This window comes from Schistocerca americana, chromosome 8 (genome assembly GCF_021461395.2).
Source record: "Schistocerca americana isolate TAMUIC-IGC-003095 chromosome 8, iqSchAmer2.1, whole genome shotgun sequence".
Taxonomy (NCBI): Eukaryota; Metazoa; Arthropoda; class Insecta; order Orthoptera; family Acrididae; genus Schistocerca; species Schistocerca americana.
The window spans coordinates 21,437,260-21,462,656 of record NC_060126.1 but is presented as its reverse complement, the minus strand read 5'-3'; the positions used below and the strand labels follow the sequence as shown (position 1 = coordinate 21,462,656).

Here is a 25,397-nt window from a genome sequence, read left to right as displayed (position 1 = left end):
GTCTTGATTTAATTATCATCCCTTGTAATATAGTATATTATGATACCAATTTCACTAACGAAAAATGCGATACCATATCTTTGAAGCAAGTCCTCTGTTCTTTTTTACATACAATACCATTTTACATTGTTCATACCATTACAATACCATTTTACATCGTCAGTAGCTCATGAAATACTGTGTGCAGCATAGACACAACTAAAACGTCGAAGCTTTTGATAAAGTTGTGTCTGCTACATAAGCACTACTCAGTTCCAGGATACTAGAGTATGTAGAGTATGTAGTTCAAATATAAGTCTGGTGTGCTAACCTAGCACAACTTCAATTGGGAATACCATGTAGTCTGTTTAAACAAACACACAGACAAATTCACTATCAATTTGGTTCAACTCATGGCTTAGGATACTATACAACATCAATGAAATAAGGTATTTATAAGCACTATGGTGAATGTCCATAGAAACATGTCACATAACTAACACTTTAATCACAAAAATGAAAATGTCCTCTCCAGATCATGGGGTTGTCTGAAATTTACATACCATTTCTGGTTGAAAATTCACCTAAAACTAGATAGAATTGGAAAGTGTCTACTTAGGTGATACACAATATATATATAGCTAATTTTTGGAAGTGCCCACAGATTTCAATAACTCTCCTGATATCTTTTACACACTTCGGTGAAGTAGCATTTGTTTGTTACAGGGTTCTGTGTCATAGAAATCTTTATAAAATTCCATGGATCATTCTTCACTGTTTACAAGTAGTTCAAAGACAAAGAATAGTATACATATATTACTAGTTATCAGACAGTATCTTAAAGGTATTTACAAAAATGATAAAATGTTGTGCAATGTTTATGGGATATGAGTATAGTATTTAATGGTAAATTAGTGTTGTACCAGTTAGTATCATTCAAGAATCAGCCCCCATAGTTGGTTACATAAATAACAAAACATAAAAAAACGTGTAATAGCACTAATCAAACAATGGAAAATAGCCTTAAGATATTTAAAAGTCATTGTGTGGGATATGGTTGTGTTGAAACTCTTAGAACTATAATTTCTGTACGGATAATTGTTGATGAGTACATGTTTCAGTAAGTCACTATATGGTTGTAACACTTGGTGCACTTCAAGCATGAGACAAATTCAGTATAGAGGCTCCCACCTGGGGTAAAATGTTTTAAAAACTTAGTATTTACCTCGGCATGTTTCCAGAAAAGTAACAAAATAACTCCCACCTCTCATTATATTTTCAGAAACAGTAATGTAACAGTTATATGTCTCAAGCACATAGTCTGATACAATAAGTAGTTCAATTCATATAGCCTTTCGAGTACAGAGTACATCAACCATTAAGTGTTCATATTTGTCGTCCTGACTTACTTTATGTGATTCAGTGTAAGTATAAAAATTTTCATAAGTTCATAAATGAACAGTTTTCTTTTATCGTTACCTTTCAACAGTGTACAAGAATGTAGTGGTGTATAGGTATAGTTGTCAATTCACTGAAAACATTCTACATTTAACTTCCTATTTTCAAGTGTTAATGTTCTTCAAATTAATTGCCAACAAGATGCTTAAACACTTTTCAGTGTACAGATTACTGACATGTTGCCTAATTACAAAAGATGTCGCACTTCACATAGACTCAAACTTTCTGCATTAATATAAATGAGTGTTTACTTGCATCTGTTTCTTCAAATCAAAAACAACTTGCATTACAAACCTTGCTGACTATGTGTGTCTTTTATAAACTTTCTTCACAGTAAGAAAAAGAGGGTTCCCTAACCAGTCCCTACCTAATATCATTCTCCTCATTGCATCAACATAATAACTTCATAATATCACCTCATTTCTCCACTAAATACTCGATAATAATAATCACCTAAGAAAAATCACCTGCTTCATCTTACACAATAGATCAACCTCACAAAATAACGCTACATAGCAGCAGATCTCACAACTGGTGTAACTTTTCCTCTAACAATAGAAACAGACATTACACTATTTACATATTTTATTTCTTTACTGTTTCTAATCATTGCATTGCTTGCACAATTCATTACTGTATACAATCATATTAATTCAACTTTTTGGTCAGAAAGGTAATACTCCATACAATCACTTCATTACTTTCAAATACACTTCACTAGGCAACTGTACTTTCATTTGTCATATTATACAAACACTTTGAAAACTAGTGGATGACACTAAATATCTCAAGTGTTCTCTTCTGCTAATATGTACTATATGTACTACTTCCTCAAAAATTTACCAAAAATTGTGTATACACTGTGTAGTAATCTCATTACTCCTGCAATAATACAACCTTTTATAATTTCATGTTTAGTGGTTACTCAGGTTGTTCAACATAATTTGATACACTTAAACATTTTGTAAAATTCCATTACCTTACTTTTTTGGTATAATTGATAAACTTTTTTTCATAACAAACAGAAAAGCATCCTCCTGCATTACTTTTGTACTCAGAAAATAATCAAATATGTGTTAGCACTCTGAATTTTACATAATCAGTGTTGTATAGGTATTATGTTTCTGTTTATTGTCAAAAATGGCTGTTCACCAATGTTTCTCCTCAGAATATATGTGCCACTCTCTCATAAAGTTAACCACACATTACCTGAAATCGAAGACAGTTGAAGATACTACCTAACTTATTACAAACTAGTGACAGCATGGAAAGAGGAATAAGTGACATCACCACTGAAGTGTCCCAGACAGATCTTGGGACACCCTTCTTGTCTTTTCAAATTTTGAAAACTAAGGTTTTTTTTATTATTATTATTTTTCAGGAACTGGTCTACAGAATCGTCTGGTCTGTAAACTAACCCCATTTGAATTCTTTCTGGCAGCCTTCTCTTAAGTGCATCCATTTGAGTTAATTCATGAAAGGGTTGGTCTATGTGTGCAAGTTTCATGATCTGGTCTTTGCAAAACTCTTTCATACCCCCTTTCTGCTCCCTGTACATCAGACCATTTAAAAATTTACTCTTTATCCTTGCCTGTTCAGTGTCAGACCAAAACTTTTTCAAGAAACACTTTTCAAATTCATCTATGGATAAATTGCTACAGAAAAGTTAGTTGGCCCATGACAAGGCTTCCCCTTCTAATGATCTTTTAATGAACTTAATTTTTAATTCATCACTCATACCAGGGAGAAAACTATCACAGAAACTTTGTATAAAATCAACTGGATGAAAATGTTTGTCACCAGGGAAACACTTCAGTGGCATAGCAGGAAAGCTTGGATGTCCTACATTACAGAATGTTTTTTGATAAGCCCCATCTTGTTTTTTTGGTAATGGTGACATCATTATGTTATCTCAGCCATCTTCTGAACTTTTTCATCTACATCTGAAGCAACGACGTCTGTTTTTTCATTTAGCTTATTTATAAAGTTTACAGATTGTTTACTAGTGTCTCCAACAGCATCTTTACGTCTTAACTTCAACAGCATGTATCTCAGATGTGAGGTCCTTGTCTTCTTCTTATATTTTTGTTTATAATGATCGTATTTTGGATTCTGAAGCCTCTACCCTCCCCTCAACTTTTTTCACACGTTCATCTTTAGCTTTCACTGGAGAAAAGCTCAGTCTTTTTTAATATTTGAAATTTGCACATTAAGCTCTGGTCTAATGAGATTACTTTGTTTTCCACTACTTTTTTCCATTGATGACAGGCTTTTTGTTTCAAGTTTTTCACTATTTTTTCCTTTGATGACATTAATGCAGTAAACATGTCTTGTAAATTAACTGTTTGGGATTTTCACTCAGCATTGTTTTACTTACATGCAACTGTACTTGTTTCTCATGGTCTGGACTCGAATCTAACATGTTACTGTCTAAAACTCCTGAGTCTGCACTGATTTCGTTTAATCTGCTTTGGTCGACTATTGTCTAATACATCTTGAAACATGTCTTTATCGGCTATGTCTTGTCTAAACTCACTAGTTGAAGCTGGTAGGTTCGGCATATTTATTTCATTGTTCGGATCATGATTCACTTTTTGTAAATTTGTTTGTAAATTATCAATGCTAAAAGAAAAAAAAATGTTGGTCAAAATGTCCATACAGCACAACACTGCACTGAGAAAATACAAAAATTAATATTTTAATTGGTACTTAGCTGCTTATTGTCCTGGATTGGGTAGCTGGCGTCAACTTTATTAATAATGCCTCAACCTTTTACAACCACGTATGTCCATAGTTTTGCGTCTTTCCAAAACTTCTCCACATGGTAATATGTCAAACTACATTTGGTTTAAAATCATTCCACTTTGCAACACAACTATATGCTTTTTGGTCACTTGAAACATAAACACTGTCAAAAATCCAAACGTACAAGTATCCTGGTCCCAATAGCACCACTTTAACAACCTCCTTTGTTACACACATTGGATGACTATTAATTGTAAATAATTGTTCATGGAGTAATTACATATTGTTAGCTGAGTCCAGTTGTAGTTTTAAAGAAAAAATTCTCATCTTGTTTCTTGAGGATCTCCTTAAATTTGTTGCTTGAACTTCTATCTAAAAGCCAGGTTCTCTTGTAGGTCTGGAAGCCCTATAGGTTGATGTGTTTGTAGAATAATGTAGACGACGAAACTGATTCGTACGTAATTTTCACATTTGATAGTCCTAGATGCCTTGCTGCCATAAATTTACAATGTTCACTCAGTGAAATACATTCCATTTGTACACAACTCCAGAAAACTTTACATTTCTCCTTCCTTCCTTCCTTCCTTCCTTCCTTCCTTCCTGCCATACACACATGCAAGCCAACTGATCCCAGTTAACATTGCTCCAAAGCACATCAGTAAAATTATATTCATACTAAGATCGAAACATAGATATAGAACATTAAATTGAAAATAATGTACAAAAAATGAAATTTAGTCAACAGTACAATACAACAATTATGACAATATATGTCACATAAACAAAAATATATCTCTTTTTGTAGTGCAGTAATTTATGATTTTTTTAAAAAAATCACAGGGGTTTATTGTGTTAGCACATCATATACTGTTTTACAGTTGAAGTTTAAAACATTTCAAATAAGATTGAAAAAAGGATAAGATTGTAAATTTGTGAATATACATGGTCCAGGCGTCTTATTGCACGTTACAGCCTGAGGTGGAGACTCCAGTGGTTCCTGAGGCCCCAGTTCACACCACACAACAGAACCCAAAACTCTGTGTAATATGATGCCGTAACCCCTCAACCATTGGCAGCAGGTCACCCAAAGGCCTAACCTTCCCCTTGGTCCCTTTATGGCATCACTGTACACCGAGAACATTATTCTCCAGTGGAATCATAGTGTTTTTTTCCACCACCTGGGTGAACTACGACATCTTTTAAGCTCATCACCTACCTCCTGTATTGCCATTCAGGAGATTTGGTTTCCAGCAGTGCAGACCTCAGCCATTCATAGATACCGGGAATATTGTAAGAATCATGCTGTCTATGACAAGGTGTTGGGTAGAGTTTGCGCACATGTTCTAGACACTCTATGTAGTGAACTCGTGCCTCTTAGTGCACCTTTGGAGGCTGTGGCTGTTCAGGTAAGGGCATTTCAGGATATTACCATTTGCACGGTTACCATCCTCCCGATGGTGAAGTGTCTCACAGTACACTGTTTGCATTGGTTTCTCAGCTCCTCCCTCCCACCTTTTCTAATCTTGGGTGATTTCAACATCCATAACCCTTTGTGGGCTGGAACCATGTTCACTAGCCACGGTACAGACCTCGAAAACTTAGTGGCACAACTTAAACATTGCCTCTTGAATACGGTACCCTCACACACTTCAGTGTGGTGCACGGAATCTTCTCAGTAGTAGACCTTCCCATTTTGCAGGCCTTGTCTTCTTCCACCCGTCCACTTGGGGATCCACGATCACCTGTACCCCCCTAATGACCACTTCCAGATCTCTTCGTCCCTCCCTCAATGTCAGCCCCTGGACACCTGCCTGGATGGGCTCTCTCAACAGTGCTGACTGGAATGTTTTCACGTCTGCTGTCGAGCTTGGCTTCTTGCTGCATGGAGATATCAATGAGGCAATCCAGAATACGATTACAGCAATTCCTTCAGCAGCCGATTTAGCAATTCCCTTTTTGTCAGGTCCTCCCCAGTGGAAGACAGTACCTTGGTGGTCCTTGGAATTCGCAGAGGCCATTCGAGATCGTAGGTGGTTCTCCAACACCCTAAGCGTCACCCATGAATGGAGCATCTTTAAGCTGCTTTTGCCTGGGTCTGCCACCTAATAAAAAGATGGAAGCGTACCTCTCCTTCGCAGGTTTGGGTTAAGATCAGACATCCCTGTGGACACCAGACAACCTGCAGGTGTATCTGGCATACTGTAGACGCCATCGCCGAACATTTTGCTCTACACTATGCTCGAGCCTAAGCATCTGAAAATTATCGACCTGCCTTTTGTGTCCTAAAACAGCAGTTGGAGTGAAAGCAATTATCTTTTACCACACATCATGTATATCCATGTAATACTCCATTCAGTCAGTGGGAATTTGTCAGTGTTCTTGCCCACCATCCTGATAGAGCCCCAGGGCCAGACTGTATCCACAACCAAATTATCAAGTACCTGCCAGTGGATCATAGCGTCATACCCTTGCCACATCTAACTGTATCTGGTACAACGCCAAGTTCCCATCACAATGGCGAGGAAGCGTCATTGTCCTGCTACTGAAACTGGGTATGCACCCTCTAGAGATGGACATTTGTTACTCCCAGGGCGTCCACAATTCTTTTGTGGATACGTGTGTAGCAAGCACAGGACCCCGAGCTAGTCTGGCCCTCTTTCCTTTCCGCCGGCCGCGGTGGTCTAGTGGTTCTAGGCGCGCAGTCCGGAACCGCGGGACTGCTACGGTCGCAGGTTCGAATCCTGCCTCGGGCATGGATGTGTGTGATGTCCTTAGGTTGGTTAGGTTTAAGTAGTTCTAAGTTCTAGGGGACTGATGACCACAGATGTTAAGTCCCATAGTGCTCAGAGCCATTTGAACCATTTTTCTTTCCTTTCTGGGGTGCATACCCACCTTTTCCACATCCTTCCCCATCCCCCATCCTTCCCCATCCTCCCCCCCCCCCCCCCCTCCACCACCACCGCCTCTTCCCTTCCCTTCCTCCCGCTCTGGGAGTATGTTTAGTGCTTATGCCTGAAGAAGGACGCTCAAAACTGTCTCTTTTCTTCGCTTTCTCTGCTGGCAAGTCTTCGTCCTTCCTTTGTCCTTCTCTTTCCCTTACCTCTTCTCTTTATCATTTTCTCCGCTGCGGCGTTTGAGACCTCTCTTCTTTCCTTTACTTTTCTTTGTTCCTCCCTTTCTCTTTTTTCCTCCCTGTGCGTGTCTGAAGGTCGACCCACGCATTCCCACGCATAGCCGGTGACGGGGTAACGTGTAATTCCCCACCCCGGGTAGACAGGAAGGACATCTACATACCCCCTGGTACGGCCAGCCCCAGGGAGAGGTCATTACCTGAGCTGATACCTTCCGAAAGTGCCGATTGGTCCCTCCATCCGTTTCTCGGGAGGTGTGACCTGATGTGTGAACAGTCACCTAAGTGTGAGTGCCCTCAGAGAGGGCCCCCACAAGGGAGGAGCACGCCATCGGAGACGCCAGTAATCATGGGGGATTCTTCTGCAATGGTTTCCTCATCATCTACTATGTCTGCTCGCAAGCGAAAGTTAAATGAGTCTCAGCCACGGACAATTCTTCCATCAGTGCCACAGTTCCTCGTTGTTTCTCGATCGGACGAAGGTCAACCCTTTCATTATTCAGAAAGGTGTGGATGCAATTGCGGGTCCTGTAAAGTCTTGTTCCCGATTACAAAATGGCGCCTTGTTGTTAGAAGCAGTCAGTGCCCTCCAGCCACAAAAATTGCTGCGAACTTCTCTGCTACACACCTTCCCTGTCCGGGTGGAAGCGCACCACACTTTAAATTCATCACACAGGGTGGTTTATACACGCTCCATCGACGGATTGTCCGATGAGGAAATTCAAAGCTACCTGTTTGCCCAGGGCGTAACGGCTGTTCATCAAGTCGTGAAAAGGGTTGACAGGGACTTGGTTCCAACCCGTACTATCTTCTTGACATTTGACAGAGCTCAACTTCCATCGAACATGAAAGTGGGCTATGAGATAATTTCCGTTCACCCTTACATCCCAAACCCTACGCGTTGCTATCGGTGTCAGCGGTTCAATCATAACAGCCAGTCCTGTTCCAATCCGGCCAAATGCGTTACGTGTGGCAAGGATGCCCCTGAGGGTGCTTGTCCACCTCCATCCCCTCGTTGCGTCAACTGTATGGGTGACCGTGCTGCTTCCTCTAGAGATTGCCCCATTTTTAAAGATCAGCGGCTCATTCCCTCATCTTAACCTCCTGTTTCCAAGAAGGCTAATAAGAAACCCAGTTCCTCTCCTTCTCCGCCACGGCGTGTCTCATCTACAGCACCATCCGGTGGTAACCGCCCTCGGCCGTCTTCTGTGTCGCCGAGGCGCACTGCTGGCGGCCGATCAACCGGCCGATTGCTGGTGGCAGGAGCTGCTCCTGAACAACCTATGGATCAGGATCTTCTACCTTCGGCTGAATGCTGTTCCACGCTGTCGGTCGCAAGCTCTGACCAGTCGTTGAGTTGAGGGCAACCTTGGTCACATTCTTCCCTTTTCTGTCCACCCTATGTCCATTATCCATTGGAATATCCGCCGCATTTGAGCCAATTGGGATGAATTGTCGATCCTCTTATGATCCTACTCGCTGATCATCTTCTGTCTTCAGGAAAAAAGCTACGTCCCCATGATCACTTTGTTTTCCCCCATTTTCAGTCAGTCCGATTTGATCTCCCCTTTGTTGAAGGCAATCCAGCACATGAAGGACTCATCATTCTTCTCCATGATACTGTCCATTATCACCCAATCCCATTAAACAGTTCATTCCAAGCTGTCGCTGTCCGTCTTTCCCTTTCTGGTTACACCTTCTATCTTTGTACTGTATACATTCCATCGCCCACACCAATGGCAAGAGCTGATCTCCTTCATCTTCTTGGTCAGCTTCCGCCCCCCTTTTTGCTGCTTGGGGACTTCAATGCCCACCACCCGCTTTGGGGATCTCCACGTCCTTGTCCACATGGCTCACTAGCGATAGACATCTTCCACCAAGCAGATCTTGTTTGCTTCAACACTGGGGACCCTACATTTTTGTCAGCCTCCACAACAAATTTCTCTCATTTGGACCTATCGGTCGGTACTGTTCCGCTAGCTCGTCGCTTCGAATGGTTTGCTCTTGCTGATACACACTCAAGTGACCATTTTCCCTGTGTCCTTAGATTGCAGCCACAACTGCCATCTACGCGCCTGAGACGCTGAAGTGTGCCCAAGCCGATTGGACACTTTTTTTTGTGTCTAGCAACATTCATTGACCGTCACTTTCCTAGTGTCGACAATCAGGTCACTCATATTACAGAACTTATTCTTACAGCTGCGAAACGTTCAATACCTCGCACCTCTGATTTGCCCCAGTACCCCCCAGTTCCTTGGTGGAACAAGGCATGCCGTGACGCAATATGTGAGCGGCGAGGTGCTCTTTACGTTTTCCGCCACCATCCTAGTTTGGCCAACTGTATCTGCTATAAGCAGTTACGTGCGCGATGCCGTCGCATCAACAGCGACAGCAAGAAGGCAAACTGGGACGTCTTTACTAGCTCATTTAACACCTTCACTCCCTCCTCGGAAGTTTGGAGTCGGATTCAATGGTTATCTGGCGCGCCTAGTTTCTCCCCAGTCTCTGAGCTCACTGTCGCACATGATTTATTAGTGGACCCCGCGCAATTTCTAACTCATTGGGTCAACGCTTTGCTAAGATTTCGAGCTCTTCAAATTACCCGCCAGCTTTTCTCCCGAAGAAACGTGCAGCGGAAGTGCGACCTCTTGCTTTCTTCTGTCAAAATCGCGAAAGCTATAATACTATTTTCTCCATGCGGTAACACAGGACTGGATGGTATCCACATCCAAATTTAGCTGCATTTATCATAACATAGTCTGCGTTACCTCCTTCGCCTTTATAATCAAATTTAGACCGACAGTACATTTCCCAGAAGATGGTGGGAAGCTATCGTTGTTCCTGTTCCGAAACCGTGAAAGGGCAAACATCTCCCCTCCAGCTATTGTCCCATTTTCATCACGAGTAGTGTACGTAAGGTTTTGGAGCGTATGGTGAATTGCTGTTTAGCCTGGTGGCTGGAGTCCCGAAGTCTTTTAACACCTGCCCAATGCGGTTTCTGAAAGCGTCATTCTACAGTTGACCATCTTGTTGCTCTCTCCACGTATATCATGAACAATTTTCTCAGGAAACGCCAAACAGTAGCAATATTATTTGATGTGGAGAGAGCATACGGTACGTGTTGGAGGACAGGCATCCTCCGCACACTGTTCTCTTGGGGCTTTCGAGGTCGGCTGCCCCTTCTTCTTTGTGAATTTATGGCAGAGCGCACATTCAAAGTGTGGGTGAACACTACTTTCTCCCAAGAAAACGGGGCTCCCCAGGGCTGTGTGCTAAGTTTTGTACTGTTTGCCATTGCCATAAATCCAATTATGGATTGTCTCCTTCCTGATGCCCCAGGCTCCCTCTTTGTGGACGATTTTGCAATCTACTGCAGCTCTCAATGGACCAGCCTTCTTGAACGACGTCTTCAAGGATGTCTCGATCGCCTCCACTCATGGAGCATTGAAACCAGCTTCCGCTTTTCTCCGAGTAAGACCGTTTGTGTCAATTTTTGGTGTCATACGGATCTCTTCCACCTTCTTTACATCTGGGCCTTGTCAACCTTCTGTTTGCGGACTTCACTAAATTCTTGGGTCTTATGTTTGACAGAAAACTGTGCTGGTCCTCCGTTTCCTATCTTTCGGCTTGCTGTCTGTGATCCCTCAACACCCTCTGTGTCCTGAATGGTACCTCCTGGGGAGTGGGGCAAGTAGTCCTTCTCCCCCTCTATTGCACCTTAGTGCAATCGAAAATGGACTATGGAAGCATAGTTTACTCCTCTGCTCGGCCGTCTATTCTTCAGCGTCTCGACTGTGTCCACCACAGTGGGTTATGTTTAGCGTCTGGAGTTTCTTACACCAGCCCTGTGGAAAGCCTTTATGCTGAGACTGCTGAACCTCCGCTGCCCAATCGGCGAGCTGTCCTTCTGAGTCATTATCTGTCTTCCATGCCTGCTAATCTGTTCTATGACGTTTTTTTCGATGCTTCCTGGGATTTAGGGTATGCAGGCCGCCTTTCCTCTCTACTACCACCAGGAGTCCGCTTCTGTCAACTGCTACATTCTCTTTCCTTCCATTTCCCTAAAACTTTCTTGACAACTTGGGGTACAGCACCACCTTGGCTCCGGCCCCGGACCTGCCTGCTCCGTGACCTTTGTCAGTTTCCCAAGGATGGTACCTCTTCTCTTGTTTATCGTCGGGCATTTGGTGCTCTGTGTGCACAAGTGAAGGATGCCACATTTATTTACACTGGTGGCTCAAAAACATCGTTTGGTGTTGGGAGTGCCTATATTGTTGGCAACACCCGTAATCGTTTTCGGCTACCCGACCAGTGTTCGGTTTTTACTGCAGTGCTTTACGCTGTTCTCCAGTCTGTCCAATACATCCGTCACCATCAGCAGATACAGTATGTTATCTGCTCAGATTCGCTCAGCTCTCTCCTCAGTCTCCACACTCTCTACCCTGTACTCCGTCTGGTCCATGGGATTCAGGACTGCCTCCAATTGCTCCACTTGGGGGGGGGGGGGGGGGTCTGTGTGGCATTCCTCTGGATCCCAGGACATGTTGGCATCTGTGGTAATGAGGCGGCCGATATAGCGGCCAAGGCTGCAGTCTCTCTTCCTCAGCCACCTATTCGCAGGATTCCCTTCGCCGATCTACGGAGTGTTTTATGTCGTCATGTTGCTCTTTTATGGCAAGCACATTGGTCGACACTTCCCAATAATAAACTGCGGGACGTGAAAGCTCTTCCCTGTGCTTGGACCTCTTCCTCTCGAACTCATCGTCGGGAGGAGGTAATTTTAACTAGACTCCGGATACGCAGTGTCTTTTTAGCCATCGAGATCTTTTAAGTGGCGATCCTCCCCCACTTTGTCCCCACTGCCCTCAACTGTGGACGGTGAGACACCTTTTACTTGAGTGCCCCTATTTTACTCCGTTACGCACCTGTCTACAGCTGTCGCCTGATATATCTTCCATATTAGCAGATGACAAGCGCTCAGCCGATCGCGTTCTCAAGTTTATTAGTGCCAGTGAGATTTGAAGCTCTTTTTGGGGACAAACAACCCCCCTTCTATAGTAGTTTTTTAAGCTTTCCTTCTGTTTTTAGTTTCCCACTTTTTTGAGTTTCGCTCCCATTGCTGCTGGTTTCCAGTTCGGTTTCTTTACATTTTCCTAAGTCACAGACTGGGCGCTAATGACCGTAGTAGTTTTGTGCCCTAAACCTAAAACCATAACAAAAAAATCCCAATTAGTCTTTTTAATGTTCTCTGTAAGCTGCTTGAATGCACGGTGAGCCAGCAGCTGTGTTGGCTCCTAAAGTGCTGGGGTCTTCTATGTCCGTCCCGGGATGGTTTTCGCGAAGGAAATTCCGCTACTGATAATCTGGTTTACCTGGAGTCTGCCATCTGAACTGCTTTTGCCTGATGTCAACACCTTAAAGCTCTCTTCGTTGACCACATGGCGACACCACATCCTTGCTACCTTACGGGAGTGTGGTCTCTGGGATCTTCTCCCAATTTCTGTACAGAACTACCTGTTGCACCATATGTTCCGGGTTCAAGCTCATGCTTCCCCCAGTAGCCTCATTACTCAAGACGTGGTCGCACAGTGCTCTGTACTGAGTGTCCCTCTCTTTCTAGTCACCATCAATGGTCTAGCAGCAGCTGTGGGGTCCTCAGTATCACCCTACTTGTATGCTGATGACTTTTGCCCCTAATATTCCTCATTTAGTGTGTGTGTGTCACTGAATGTCAACTGCAAAGCACCTTACTAAAGGTGCAGGCATGGGCTGTCACACATGGATTTTCATTTTCCACTGCCAAGACTAGCGTATTGCATTTCTGTCAACATTGTACCATTCACCCACGACCGGAAGTTTATCTGAATTACCAGCTACTCAATTTTGTTTACACTTATCGCTTTTTTAGGACTGGTCTTTGAGTCTCGGTTGACGCGGAATACGCATCTTCGCCAGCTTAAGGATCTTAATACACTTCACTGCCTGAATAACACCAGCTAGGGTTTAGACTGCATTACTCTTCTGCAGCTTTACAAAGCCCTGGTACAATCCCACTTTGATTATGGGAGTCTGGCGTATGGTTTGGCATGGCGGATACTGGACCTGACACGCCACTGCAGGATTCGACTTGTGACAGGAGCCTTTCGAACTTGACCTGTGAACAGTTTACTCGTGGAGACTAGGGTCTCTCCATTGCGGATCAAGTGCCAACAACAGCGTGTCAGTGATGCTGCCTGTGTCCGCAGCTCCCCGAAGCATCTAAACTACCGTCTCCTCCTTCCAAACACAATAACCCATCTCCCGCATTGGCGGCCCTCAAGGTGATTACAATTGCAATCTGTATCCAGTCTATCCTCTCTGGCCTTCAGTTGTTTCCTCTTCCGCCTCTCCTCTGGATCCAGTTCTGTTACACCTCCACGGTGCATCCCTCGACCGCAGCTTCATCTTGACCTCTCACACGGTTCGAAAGACTCGGAACATTCCGAGGCCCTCAGCCGCCAATTTTTCTCCGTCCTAGGTGCATCCCATAATTTGTCTGCACTGAATGGTTGCTGGTCATGTTGGCCTTGCTCATACTCCTGTGGGATATACTGAACTGCTCTCCTTGTCGGATGCTTTCACTTGGGAGTTGGTAGCCTCTCTTATGTGCTTGAGCATACCCCTTCTTGCACTGGTGGGTCCTTTCTCATCTGCAGTGACTCCTTGAGTAGTTTGCAACCTCTCGAGCAGTGCTACCCTCACCACTCCTGATCATTGCTATCCAGTATTCCGTGCTTGAACAGTATTGATGATCAGCGACTTTGGTCTGGACTCCAGGCCACATCAGGATCCACACACATCAGGACCCTGTGGATTGAACTTGCTGATGGCCTGGCCAAACAGGCTTCCAGTAAACTGACTCTTCAGATCAGTATTCCAAAATCAGACCTCTGATTGGTGTTACACCATAAAGTTTTAGGAATCTGGAATACGGAATGGATTACCCTGACGTCATGAAGTAAACTGTGGGCAATGAAGGAGAGTATGAATCTGTGGAGGTGCTCTGTGCAGGCCTCTCACTAGGACTCTACCGTCCTTTGTCGGCTCCGCATCGGCGGTACTTGGGTGACTCATGGTCGTATCCTCTGTGGCAAGAACCACCCGACTGTCATTGCGGTTCCCATTTGACGCTGATCCACATTTTGCTAGACTGTCCCAACATAGCTGCCCTGCCGTGGACTCTTAATCTCTCTCACTTGCTATCCCTGCTATTAGGAGACGATACCTCAGCAACTGACTTGGTTTTATTTATGAAGTGTACTTTTACCACTCTCTGTAAGGGAGGACCACTTAACCTTATCAGCCCATTGAGGGTTTGGCAGAACACTGGCCTTCTGTGCCCAGACTGGGCTGGAGCTGTCTGGGCTTAGTGGTCCAGCCCGGTCTTCATCCTACATGCTATTCTACTCTTCTTTTCTCCCCCCCCCCCCCCCCCCCCTTTCCCCTTCGCTCCTCTTGGGTGGTCTGTTGGACTTTGTCTATGCTTCTCTTCCCCTGTCTGTGTTGTCAGTCTTTCCAAGGCAGTCTTGCAGTAGAGTACCACTGATAAGTGGTGGGGGCTGGGGGATATATGCCACCTGATTGCACTCTGCTTTCAGGGGATTCTGGCTGCTCTCTAGATGGAGCACCTTGTGCTTGCCCTTCTTTTTTCCTGTCACTCTTTCTTCTTTTTGACCCTTACCTCAGCAGGTTTTCTTCCCCTGTGTTTTGTGCAGTAGGCTCTCTTTGATCTGCAGTTGTAGAGACCTGTCTCTTCAAGGACAGAGAGACTGCTGACTTAGTAGTTCAGTCCATTTAAGCAACCAATCAACCAACCAATCCACTTAAGCCTGAAGTCACCAAGCAAGATTTTAATACAATGATGAGGGATTGTAGATGCTGCATCTTTGAGAGTTTCCCAAAAGTCATCCACTTTTTCATGATTTCTCTTGCTATTTTTTGAATCTCCACTGCTAGTAACATAAAACTGATTATGGGTTCAGCTCTATTCTTCTTTTACAAAGGCTGAATCTAGAATCATTATGTTTCAGGTACTTTTTACCACTGGTGTTCTCTTATAGATTCTGTACTTTTCTGAATCTGTTGGGTTTCTGTCCAGGTATCTGGCCTCTTGCAAAGTGTTTCTCTCTTAGAAAATTGATCAGCCACTTTTTTTAAAAAAGGAGCATGCTGGTGTTCATGATTCCAAGCACATGTTCATTCAGGACATATTTCTTTCTTAACATTCTGGGAAGTGCAGACTTTCCTTCACAGATGTTTCAGGTTTTCCTCGATCTGATAACCTGGGCTGCACTGCTCATGCTGGTAAAAAGAGGATTTGTATCCCCAGTTACCTCTTCAAGTAGTCTTTACTCTGTTTCCATCATGTCAGAAGTTGAAACCCAGCTTAGAGGGTGGGCACAGCCCATTCCTAGAGGTAAAACTGAGGTTGTAAGCCACAGAGTTCATTTTAGGACACCCCAGACGTGGAGAACAAACAAACATCTTTGCAGTCAGCCCTGACCTGTTAGTGTTTATGTATCTTGAGCTTTAATATTACCCCTGAAAGCAGGGTTGCTTCCTCCACTAGCTAAGCCATTCTGATGGTCTCCATCTCTGCCATTGAAGTCTCAGCACTTATTCTATTGTGCCATACCTGGAAGATGTTATATAGGAATGGTTAATCGAATATAGGGTCTGAACGTGCGTAAGTAGTGGTGACAATATAATAAATGACGGAAGAAGTTGTTCAGCATGGATCAAAACTAGGAAATGGCTCACCCATTTGATGTGACTCAGCTGCAGCAATAGAATGGTGTCATTGAAAGAATAATAAAAGTGTTTTAGGTGGCAAGAAAGCCGTGTAAAAAAAATAGTGAATTCAACTTAGAAAGTAGAGAACCATCCATTACGAAGAAACATAGACAATACGTTTGCAGCAGAAAAAAGGTGTAAAATGAGTACCTCAATCCTGATAATGACTTCAGAGCATAGCAACAATATGTCAGATGTAACTAACAAGTAACACCTCATATTTATTTTTGCAAATATAAAAGAACTGGATGAATAACAAATCTGCTCACCAGGGAGCGGCAAGAGAAAACGTGTAGAAAAGTTAGGTAAATTTGCAAGCTCTTGGAATCAGTGGCAGGAGGGTTGAAGGGGAATGTAGAAGGATGAAGGAAAAGGACTGGCTAGATTTAGGAAATGGGTACAGTTACTAAACAGTCATCCCAAAATCCATGTCAGGGGAGCATTACTGGATGGGATGAGAGGGAAAGATTGATTTCTGAGGACTGCACTGGACAAGATTTGAAAACCTGAGAGTTAAAAGGTGGAAAATATGGTAGTAAGCAAGGCAGAGATTACTGAAGAAATATTGTGCAACAGTTAATAAGATCTGAAAGTTAAGTGCATTATGTGTGATATACAGGGGAATTGGGGGCAGGGAAGAAAAAGACAGGTCAGAAAATAAAAGATATACAGAAGACTAAATGAGAGTGAAAAAAAGAAATGGTTACTGAAAAGAAATGCTGAAACCAAAGAAATTAATGTAAATTTAGGCCAGGCGGGTGGCAAGAACCAAGAACACGTTGTGAACTAGTTCCGACTTGCAGAGTTGCTGAGAAACTGGTCTCAAGAAAGAGAATCCAGGTGGCACATGTGGTGAAACAGGCACTGAGGTCAGGATTTTCATATTGTAGAGTATACTCTGCAACAGGATATTGTTTGCCAGTCTTGGTAGGTGTCGTACCAGTGTAGAAAGGTGAGTGGTACTAACATAACATGTGGTACACAGGAGCATAGGGTCTGACCAGGATATTTTCGAGGTTGCGGGGGTTGATGAAAAGCTATTCTAGGTGTCAGATAGAGTGGACCTAATTATAGGGCATGATTTTGGGAAGTCATAACTTTTTCGAAGTAGCTGATTAATAAATTGAAGACAAGAATAATACAGAGTGACAAGTGATGTACAAAAAAGTTTTTTTTTTTTTTTCATAGGAGTCATCAGTACCAGGATCAGAAGTGGTGGCCCAGGAAATCTGCTTTAGACTATTATGAGATTAGTGACGGACATCCTGAACTGTTTTCATCCTCTGCAATTGGACGCACGTACCAGCTATGGTAGCTACAGAGTGTTGTCAGACTTAAGAGTGCATCTGTCTAGTGAGTTTTAGGAATGAAGCTGATGACTATTGACACAGTAAAGCTTAACACTTGCAAAACATATTGTCTCAAAGTTGACAGAAGTGATCTTATAGACATTTAATTTGAAAAAAAAAATTCAAGTGAGCAAGCGAGGTACATCTTAAAACAATAAGTAATAATAGATAACAGTTAGGAAACACAGTTTCCACTTTTTCAGACCACATGCCATTATTCAGTGGTCTGACAATTAATTAATTAATTAATTAATTAATTATGTTCTGAGGATCTCACCAAGAATAATTATCTTCAGAAATGTGGAATGAATCAAGATATACATAAACAGAAGACAAGAAAACATAGTAACTTATTTTGTATTAACAATAAAGTATCACTGTACTGCTTAATGCTGTTAATTGATTAAATTAGTAAGCTGGCCTGCATGAACCATGGACATTGCCATCGGTTGGGTGGCTCGTGTGCCTCAGTGATACAGATAGCCATACTGCCGGTGCAGCCATAACTGAAGGGTATCTATTGAGAGGCCAGACAAACGTGTGGTTCCTGAAGAGGGGTAGCAGCCTTTTCAGTAGTTGCAGGGGCAACAGTCTGGATGATTGACTGGTGTAGCCTGGTAGCATCAACTAAAACAGCCTTACTGTGCTGCTACTGCAAACAGCTGAAAGCATTGGGAAAGTACAGCCATAATTTTTCGGAGGGCGTGCAGCTCTACTCTATGGTTAAATTTGGGTAAAATATTCTGTAGGTAAAATATAGTCGCCCATTTGGATTGTTGGGGGGAGGGGAGAGGGGAGGGGGGGGGGACTACTGAGGAGGATGTTGTCATCAGGAGAAACAATATTGGTGTTCTATGGATCAGAATGTGGAAGATTAGATCCCTTAATCACGTAGGTGGGTTAGAAAATTTAAAAAAGGAAATGATTATGTTGAAGTTAGATATAGAGGAAATTAGTGAAGTTAAGTGGCAGGAGGAACATAACATCTGGTCAGGTGAACACAGAGTTATAAATACAAAATCAGAAAGGGGCTGTGCTGGGGTAGGTTTAATAATGAATAAGAAAACAGGAATGTGGGTAAGCTACTGTGGATAGCACAGTGAACACATTATTGTAGCCAAGATAGACACAAGTCAACACCCACCACAGTAGTGCAAGTTTATATGCCAACTAGCTCTGCAGATGGTGAAGAGATTGGAGAAATGTATGATGCGATAAAAGAAATTATTTAGATACCTAAGGGAGAGAAAAATTTAATTGTGATGGGGGCTGGAATTTGACAGCAGGAAAAGGAAGAGAAGGAAAAATATAGATGAATATGGACTGGGGGAAAGGAATGAAAGAGGAAGCGTCCAGGAAGAACTTTGCACAGAGCATAATTTAATCATAGCTAATACTCAGTTTGAGAATCATGTATGTGGAAGAGACCTGAAGACACCATAAGGTTTTAGATAAATTATATAATGGCAAGACAGAGATGTCGAAACCAGATTTTAAACTGTAAGACATTTCCAACGGCAGATGTGGACTTTAACCACAATGTATTGGATGTGAACTGTAAATTAGAACTAAAGAAACTGCAAAATGGTAGAAAATAAAGGAGATGGGACCTTTATAGTTTGAGAGACCAGAGGTTGAGAGTTTCAGAGGGAGCATTGGGCAACAACTAACTAGAACAGGGGAAGGAAATGCAGTAGATGATGAATGGGTATCTTTTGAGAGATGAAATAGTGAAACTTCCTGGCAGATTAAAACTGTGTGCCGGACCGAGACTCGAACTCGGGACCTTTTGCCTTTCATGGGCAAGTGCTCTACCAACTGAGCTACCCAAGCACGACTCACGCCCCATCCTGACAGCTTTACTTCTGCCAATACCTCGTCTCCTACCTTCCAAACTTTACAGAAGCTGTGAGGACGGGGAGTCAGTCGTGCTTGGGTAGCTCGGTTGGTAGAGCACTTGCCCGTGAAAGGCAAAGGTCCCAAGTTCGAGTCTCGGTCCGGCACTCAGCTTTAATCTACCAGGAAGTTTCATATTGGCACACACTCCTCTGCAGAGTGAAAATCTCATTCATGAAATAGTGAATTCAGCAGAGGATCAAATAGGTAAAAAGACAAGGCCCAATAGAAATGTATGAGACAGGCAAAAGATCTTCACACTTCAAGAATAATATAATAATGCTAATTCCAAAGAAAACATGTATTGACAGGTGTGAATATTACTGAACTATCAGTTTAATATAAAGTGATGGTTGCAAAATACTAACACAGATTCAATATAGATGAATGGAAAAACTCGTAGCAGCTGACTTTATGGAAGATCAGTTTGGATTCCAAAGAAATGTAGGAACATGTGAGGCAACGATGTCACTAAGACTTACTGTAGAAGATAGGTTAAGGAAAGGCAAACCTGCATTTACAGCATTTGTAGACTTAGGGAAAGCTTTTGACACTGATGAGTGGAATACTCTCTTTGAAATTCTGAAGGTAGCAGGGGTAAAACACAGGGAGCAAAAGGCTATTTACAATTTGTACAGAAACCAGATTGGAGTTAGAGTCGAGGAGCGTGAAATAGAAGTGTTGGTTGAGAAGGGAGTGAGACACAGTTGTAGCCTATCGTCAGTATTATTCAGTCTGTACATTGAACAAGCATTAAAGAAGACAAAAGAAAAATTTGGATTAAGAAGTAAAGTGCAGGGAGACGAAATAAAAACTTTGAAGTTCAAAAACCTCTCGAAAGGATGGAAGATGACCACAAAGAAAAGCAAAACAAGTATGATAGAATGTAGCCAAATTATATCGGGTGATGCTGAGAAATTTAGGTTAGCAAATGAGACACTTAAAGTAGTAGATGAGTTTTGTTATTTGGGCAGAAAAATAACTAATGATGGCCGAAGTAGGGAGGATATAAAATGTAAATGGCAATGGTAAGAAAATTATTACTGAAGAAAAAAATTTGTTAATATCAAAATGACATATTGATTTAAATGTGAGAAAGAGTTTTTTTTAAAAAATTGTTTGCATGGATTGTAGCTATGTATGGAAGTGAAATAAATATGATAAACAGTATAGTCAGGAAGAGAATAGAAGCTTTTGAAATGAGGTGCATCAGAAGAATGCTGAAGATTAGATGGGTAGATCACGTAACTAATGAGGAGGTACGGAGTAAAACTGGGGAGAAGAGAGATTTGTGGCACAACCTGACTAGAAGAAGGGATTGGTTGGTAGGACACATTCTGAGGCGAGGGGTAATAATTGTAGAGGGTGACCAAGTGATGAATACAGTAAAAAGGCTCAGAAGGATGTAAATTGGAGTAGTTTTCCAGAGATAAGAGGCTTGCACAAGATAGAGTAATATGATGCATCAAACCTCTCCTGGGACTGAAGACCACAACAGCAACAAATTAGTGAGAGAGCTGCTGCCTCCTCAGTCCTACTATATTTACTGCAAAGCTGCTCTACATCTACAGTAATTTTAGTATTCACTTAATTACAGTGATATTTTTGAAAGACAATATTTACTTAAATCTGTGAATGTTGAGTCCTGTTTATAATACATTACTACAAGGTGTACAACTTTTTTTCCTCCATTTGCCTATAGATTGCGACAACGGTAAGTTGCGGTCAAAAGAAACAGATTGCACACGTCAGACAGTTAGCTTCTACCTCGGTCAACACAACCTCATTCGAACATTAGCCGATTTGTGTCTGCATCATAAAGTTGTTCTCGATTGAAAATGTCACTTTACGAGCCTAATTCTCGTCATTTGTGGGAGGTGTTACTATTTTGTTTCAGTATGAAGAAAACAGTGGCTGAGTCTCATTGAATGCTCTCAAGTACATATGGTAAGGACACTGTAAGTGAAAGAATGTGTCGTGAGTGGTTTCAACACTTCAAGAACGGTAATTTTAATGCCGTAGACCGGCATAGTGGTGGAAGAGAGAATGTTTTCGAAAATGCAGAATTGGAGTCATCGCTGAGTGAAGACTCGCGTAAAACTCTGGAAGAATTGGTGTAATTAGTGGGAGTGGCACAGTGAGCCATTCCAAAATGTCTTGAGGCTATAGGCATGATTGAGAAAGAAGGAACTTGGGTCCCATGTGAGCTGAAACTGAGAGATGTTGAAAGGCATTTGTGTGTTTGTGAACAGTTGCTTCAGAGGCAAGAAGTGAAGGGATTTCTGCATTGCATTGTGACCAGGGATGAAAAATGGGTTCAATTCGATAACCTTAAAGGCAAAAAATCGTGGGGATATCCTGACCGTGCTTCCACATCGAATATTCACGGCTCCAAGATTTGCATTTGGTGGGACCAGCTCATCATTCTGTCTATGAGGTATTAAAGCCAAGTGAAACAACAACAGATGCTTGTTATCATATGCAAATAATGCGTTTCAGCAGAGTGTTAAAAGATAAATGGCCACAATACGGCGAGAGGCACGATAAAGGGATTTTGCAGCATGACAGTGCTCGAACCCATGTTGAAAAAGATGTCAAAATGTGCTTGGAAATGTTAAAATGGGAAGTCCTACCCCACCCACCGTATTCTCCAGACATTGCTCCCCCTGTTCAAATCAATGGTGCATGGTGTGGCTGACCAACACTTCCGATCTCATGAAGAAGTCATAAATTGGATCGATTTGTGGATCGCTTCAAAAGATGAACAATTTTTTCGATGCAGAATACGCACACTGCCCAGAAGATGGGAGAAAGTAGTTGCCAGCGATGGAAAATTCTTTGAATGGTACATGTGTAACCAATTTTGTTTCATTAAAGCCTCAAATGGTGGGGAAAAAATGGCGGAAGCAAAGTTGTACACCTAGTAGTTATAATTTAGCTTTATGACACACTGTGCTACATGCTATGTAATTAACAAAACTTTTCAATACCCAAATCTAGATCTTCAGATAATTTGTAAAACTAGTGGATATTGGTACACAGGGCAATGACAGTTAAACAACTCCTTAATTCAATGTGTTGTTATCCAGTGAACTTAGTTTGTTTTACATCAGTAGTGAGGCGTGGGAATTTTCATTTGATTTTCATCGGCTTTCAAGTTTTCATGTGGTTACAAACTGTTACTTTAAAAAAAATTTGTATGGATTTTTACTTTCCAGAACTGACAGTAAACTTAAAAGCTGGGCAACATCCTCAGCTGCAACTGTCTACTAAGGTTCATAAATATCAATATAATGGAAGGAAACATTCCACGTGGGAAAAATTATATATAAAAACAAAGATGAGGTGACTTACCGAACAAAAGCGCTGGCAGGTCGATAGACACACAAACAAACACAAACATACACACAAAATTCAAGCTTTCGCAACAAACTGTTGCCTCATCAGGAAAGAGGGAAGGAGAGGGGAAGACGAAAGGAAGTGGGTTTTAAGGGAGAGGGTAAGGAGTCATTCCAATCCCGGGAGCGGAAAGACTTACCTTAGGGGGAAAAAAGGACAGGTATACACTCGCACACACGCACATATCCATCCACACATACAGACACAAGCAGACATATGTCTGCTTGTGTCTGTATGTGTGGATGGATATGTGCGTGTGTGCGAGTGTATACCTGTCCTTTTTTCCCCCTAAGGTAAGTCTTTCCGCTCCCGGGATTGGAATGACTCCTTACCCTCTCCCTTAAAACCCACTTCCTTTCGTCTTCCCCCCTCCTTCCCTCTTTCCTGATGAGGCAACAGTTTGTTGCGAAAGCTTGAATTTTGTGTGTATGTTTATGTTTGTTTGTGTGTCTATCGACCTGCCAGCGCTTTTGTTCGGTAAGTCACCTCATGTTTGTTTTTATATATAAGGTTCATAAATATTTTTATAAGATTAATGGCATATTGCCATTATTTGTACACATTGACTTTCCTAAATGCTGGTGGTTACATGTCACCACTTCTTCTCTGTCAGACCATATTATCGTACACACCACAATTGAGACACACAGTATAGTGCAGCACTGAAGGTGAATATTACATTTACCATTTCAGAGTTGGTACATTTGTAAACAAATGATGTATTCATTGCTTATTTATGGCTTAATTCTTTCCTCCATATAATTACAGAATCAGCTCTTTTTCCCATTTCAGTTTGTAATAGTTTATCTGAAAGATAAGCATAACTACATTGTTTACAAATCTGTTTTTCATTCTATTTGTTTGACAAAATGCAAAATTACTTTTCAGGTATACTTCTCATGGTCAGTTCCAGACTGTTCAGTTTTATGTCCATGGTCTTACATCAATGATGGCTCCTGTGATGTTGCATGTAACACTTCAGACTGCTTTTATGACGGTGGCGACTGCGATCTCGGAAATGGAGATGCCGGAAGTAATGGTGGCGTGGAAATGTATGATGAGAACAACCAGAGCATGGATGCTTTCAATGATGATGGATTTGACAGTCAGCTCAATTTTGAAGACAATAATGACAATCCATTCAAGCACATAAACTTTTTTGATGACATGGATAGGAAAGAAGGAAGTCGCCAGGAGGATTCAGTAGCTAAACTTTTTAACACCTCAGAAAGAGAAACACTTACAGAAAATACTCTCAGTGCAATTAACAGTGTTGAAGAAAATAATGAATATACTGAACCTGTAGCATCATCATCTACAGCTCCTCATGTTTCTGTAAGTCGCCAAACTAACTATAAATTCCATTATAACTATGACAGAACATTGTCACATGATTCAGTCACCAAATTTCCTGTTGGTTCTAATGAAACTGTAGGACCACTGACACCAGATAACAGTGTGTCACTTGGTACTGGTCGGTTCTCAAGTGTTCCTGATGTAAACAAAGAGGTTGATGTTAATGACTATAACAGCACTAGAACATTTGCTACCAAGTATGTGGGCAAATTTGTCAGTTCTATCAATAGGAAGCCAAACTCCATTGATGATAACTTTCAACTTGCAGATGAAACCAGACATGTGAAAAACGCGGACGGAAGTTCTCACAAAACCAGACGCCAGTCATCTTTGAGGAAAAACGTGAAAGATATGATCAAACAAAACAGGAAAAATTATGGAAAATACCACAGATGGGACAGAACTAATGTTGAAAAAATTATTCCTAATGCTTCTAAACCAAGAAAGGCATTTCTGGAGCGTGTTAATGGCATGAGTGTCACAGAATTTCCTCACGAGAAACAGAATTACAACCAATTACGTGTTTATCGAACACCTTACGGAATATCTCGAAAGGTGCTTAGAGACTCGTTTGCTGGGTCATTGCTCTACGTAAATCGCCTTTATAGCAAGGAATTTGGTTTTGAGGTGCGAAAAGTTCCTGCACATATGCCTCACCTCATAGATAAAAAGATAATGGAAGATTTGCAGAGAAGGTAATAAATATAGTGTTGCAGCACATATTATATATTTTTTTGTGTGAATATTGTACCTTATGGTTATTTATGGTTATTTCAGATTTCAGGACGAATGGCTCTTGACCTCTTCGCATAAGATACGTAGAGCAAATGATATGCAGTATGCTTTCTCTTACTTTTATTTTCTTATGAGTGAAAAGAAGTCGCGATCTGCTTCAGAGATATTTGACATATTTGACACTGATCAGTCAGGGTAATAATTTAATTTTTGTGCTTTTAATTTTGTGCTTTTAGCTGTTCAGCAATCAAATTGTTCATGAACATGAAACTTTTTTCTCTCTTTGTTGCAGAACATTGTCTGACAGAGAAATTAGGACACTTCTGGCGAGACTTTATGAATTGCCCATTGGCTTTCACCGTGTTACAGCCTTTACCAACAAAGTAATAAATTGTTCTAGAACAGTGCCACATGTAGTATATGAGAGAGAAGCATTCACACCGATGTATGAGAGGTACCAGGACTCCAGGCTTGTAGGTAGCTACTCATTAGCTTCTTTTATGTTTCTGAGTTTGTAC

At 41.9% G+C, this 25,397-nt stretch overlaps 1 protein-coding gene across 3 annotated transcripts in view; it reads left to right on the top strand.

The window, feature by feature from the left end:
• LOC124545498 (N-acetylglucosamine-1-phosphotransferase subunits alpha/beta) overlaps positions 1-25,397 on the top strand; it is a 132,533-nt gene that overhangs the window by 96,954 nt on the left and 10,182 nt on the right. For 2 of the 3 annotated variants that reach the window (XR_006967636.1, XM_047124441.1), the window contains exons 8-10: positions 23,677-24,839; positions 24,922-25,074; positions 25,172-25,356. Coding sequence is in view for 2 of the 3 variants with exons in the window: in XM_047124441.1 (XP_046980397.1) it covers positions 23,677-24,839; positions 24,922-25,074; positions 25,172-25,356 (1,501 nt within the window). In the remaining variant the exon portion in view is untranslated. The remainder of the gene's footprint in view (positions 1-23,676; positions 24,840-24,921; positions 25,075-25,171; positions 25,357-25,397) is intronic. The other variant, XM_047124440.1, reaches the window with a different exon arrangement.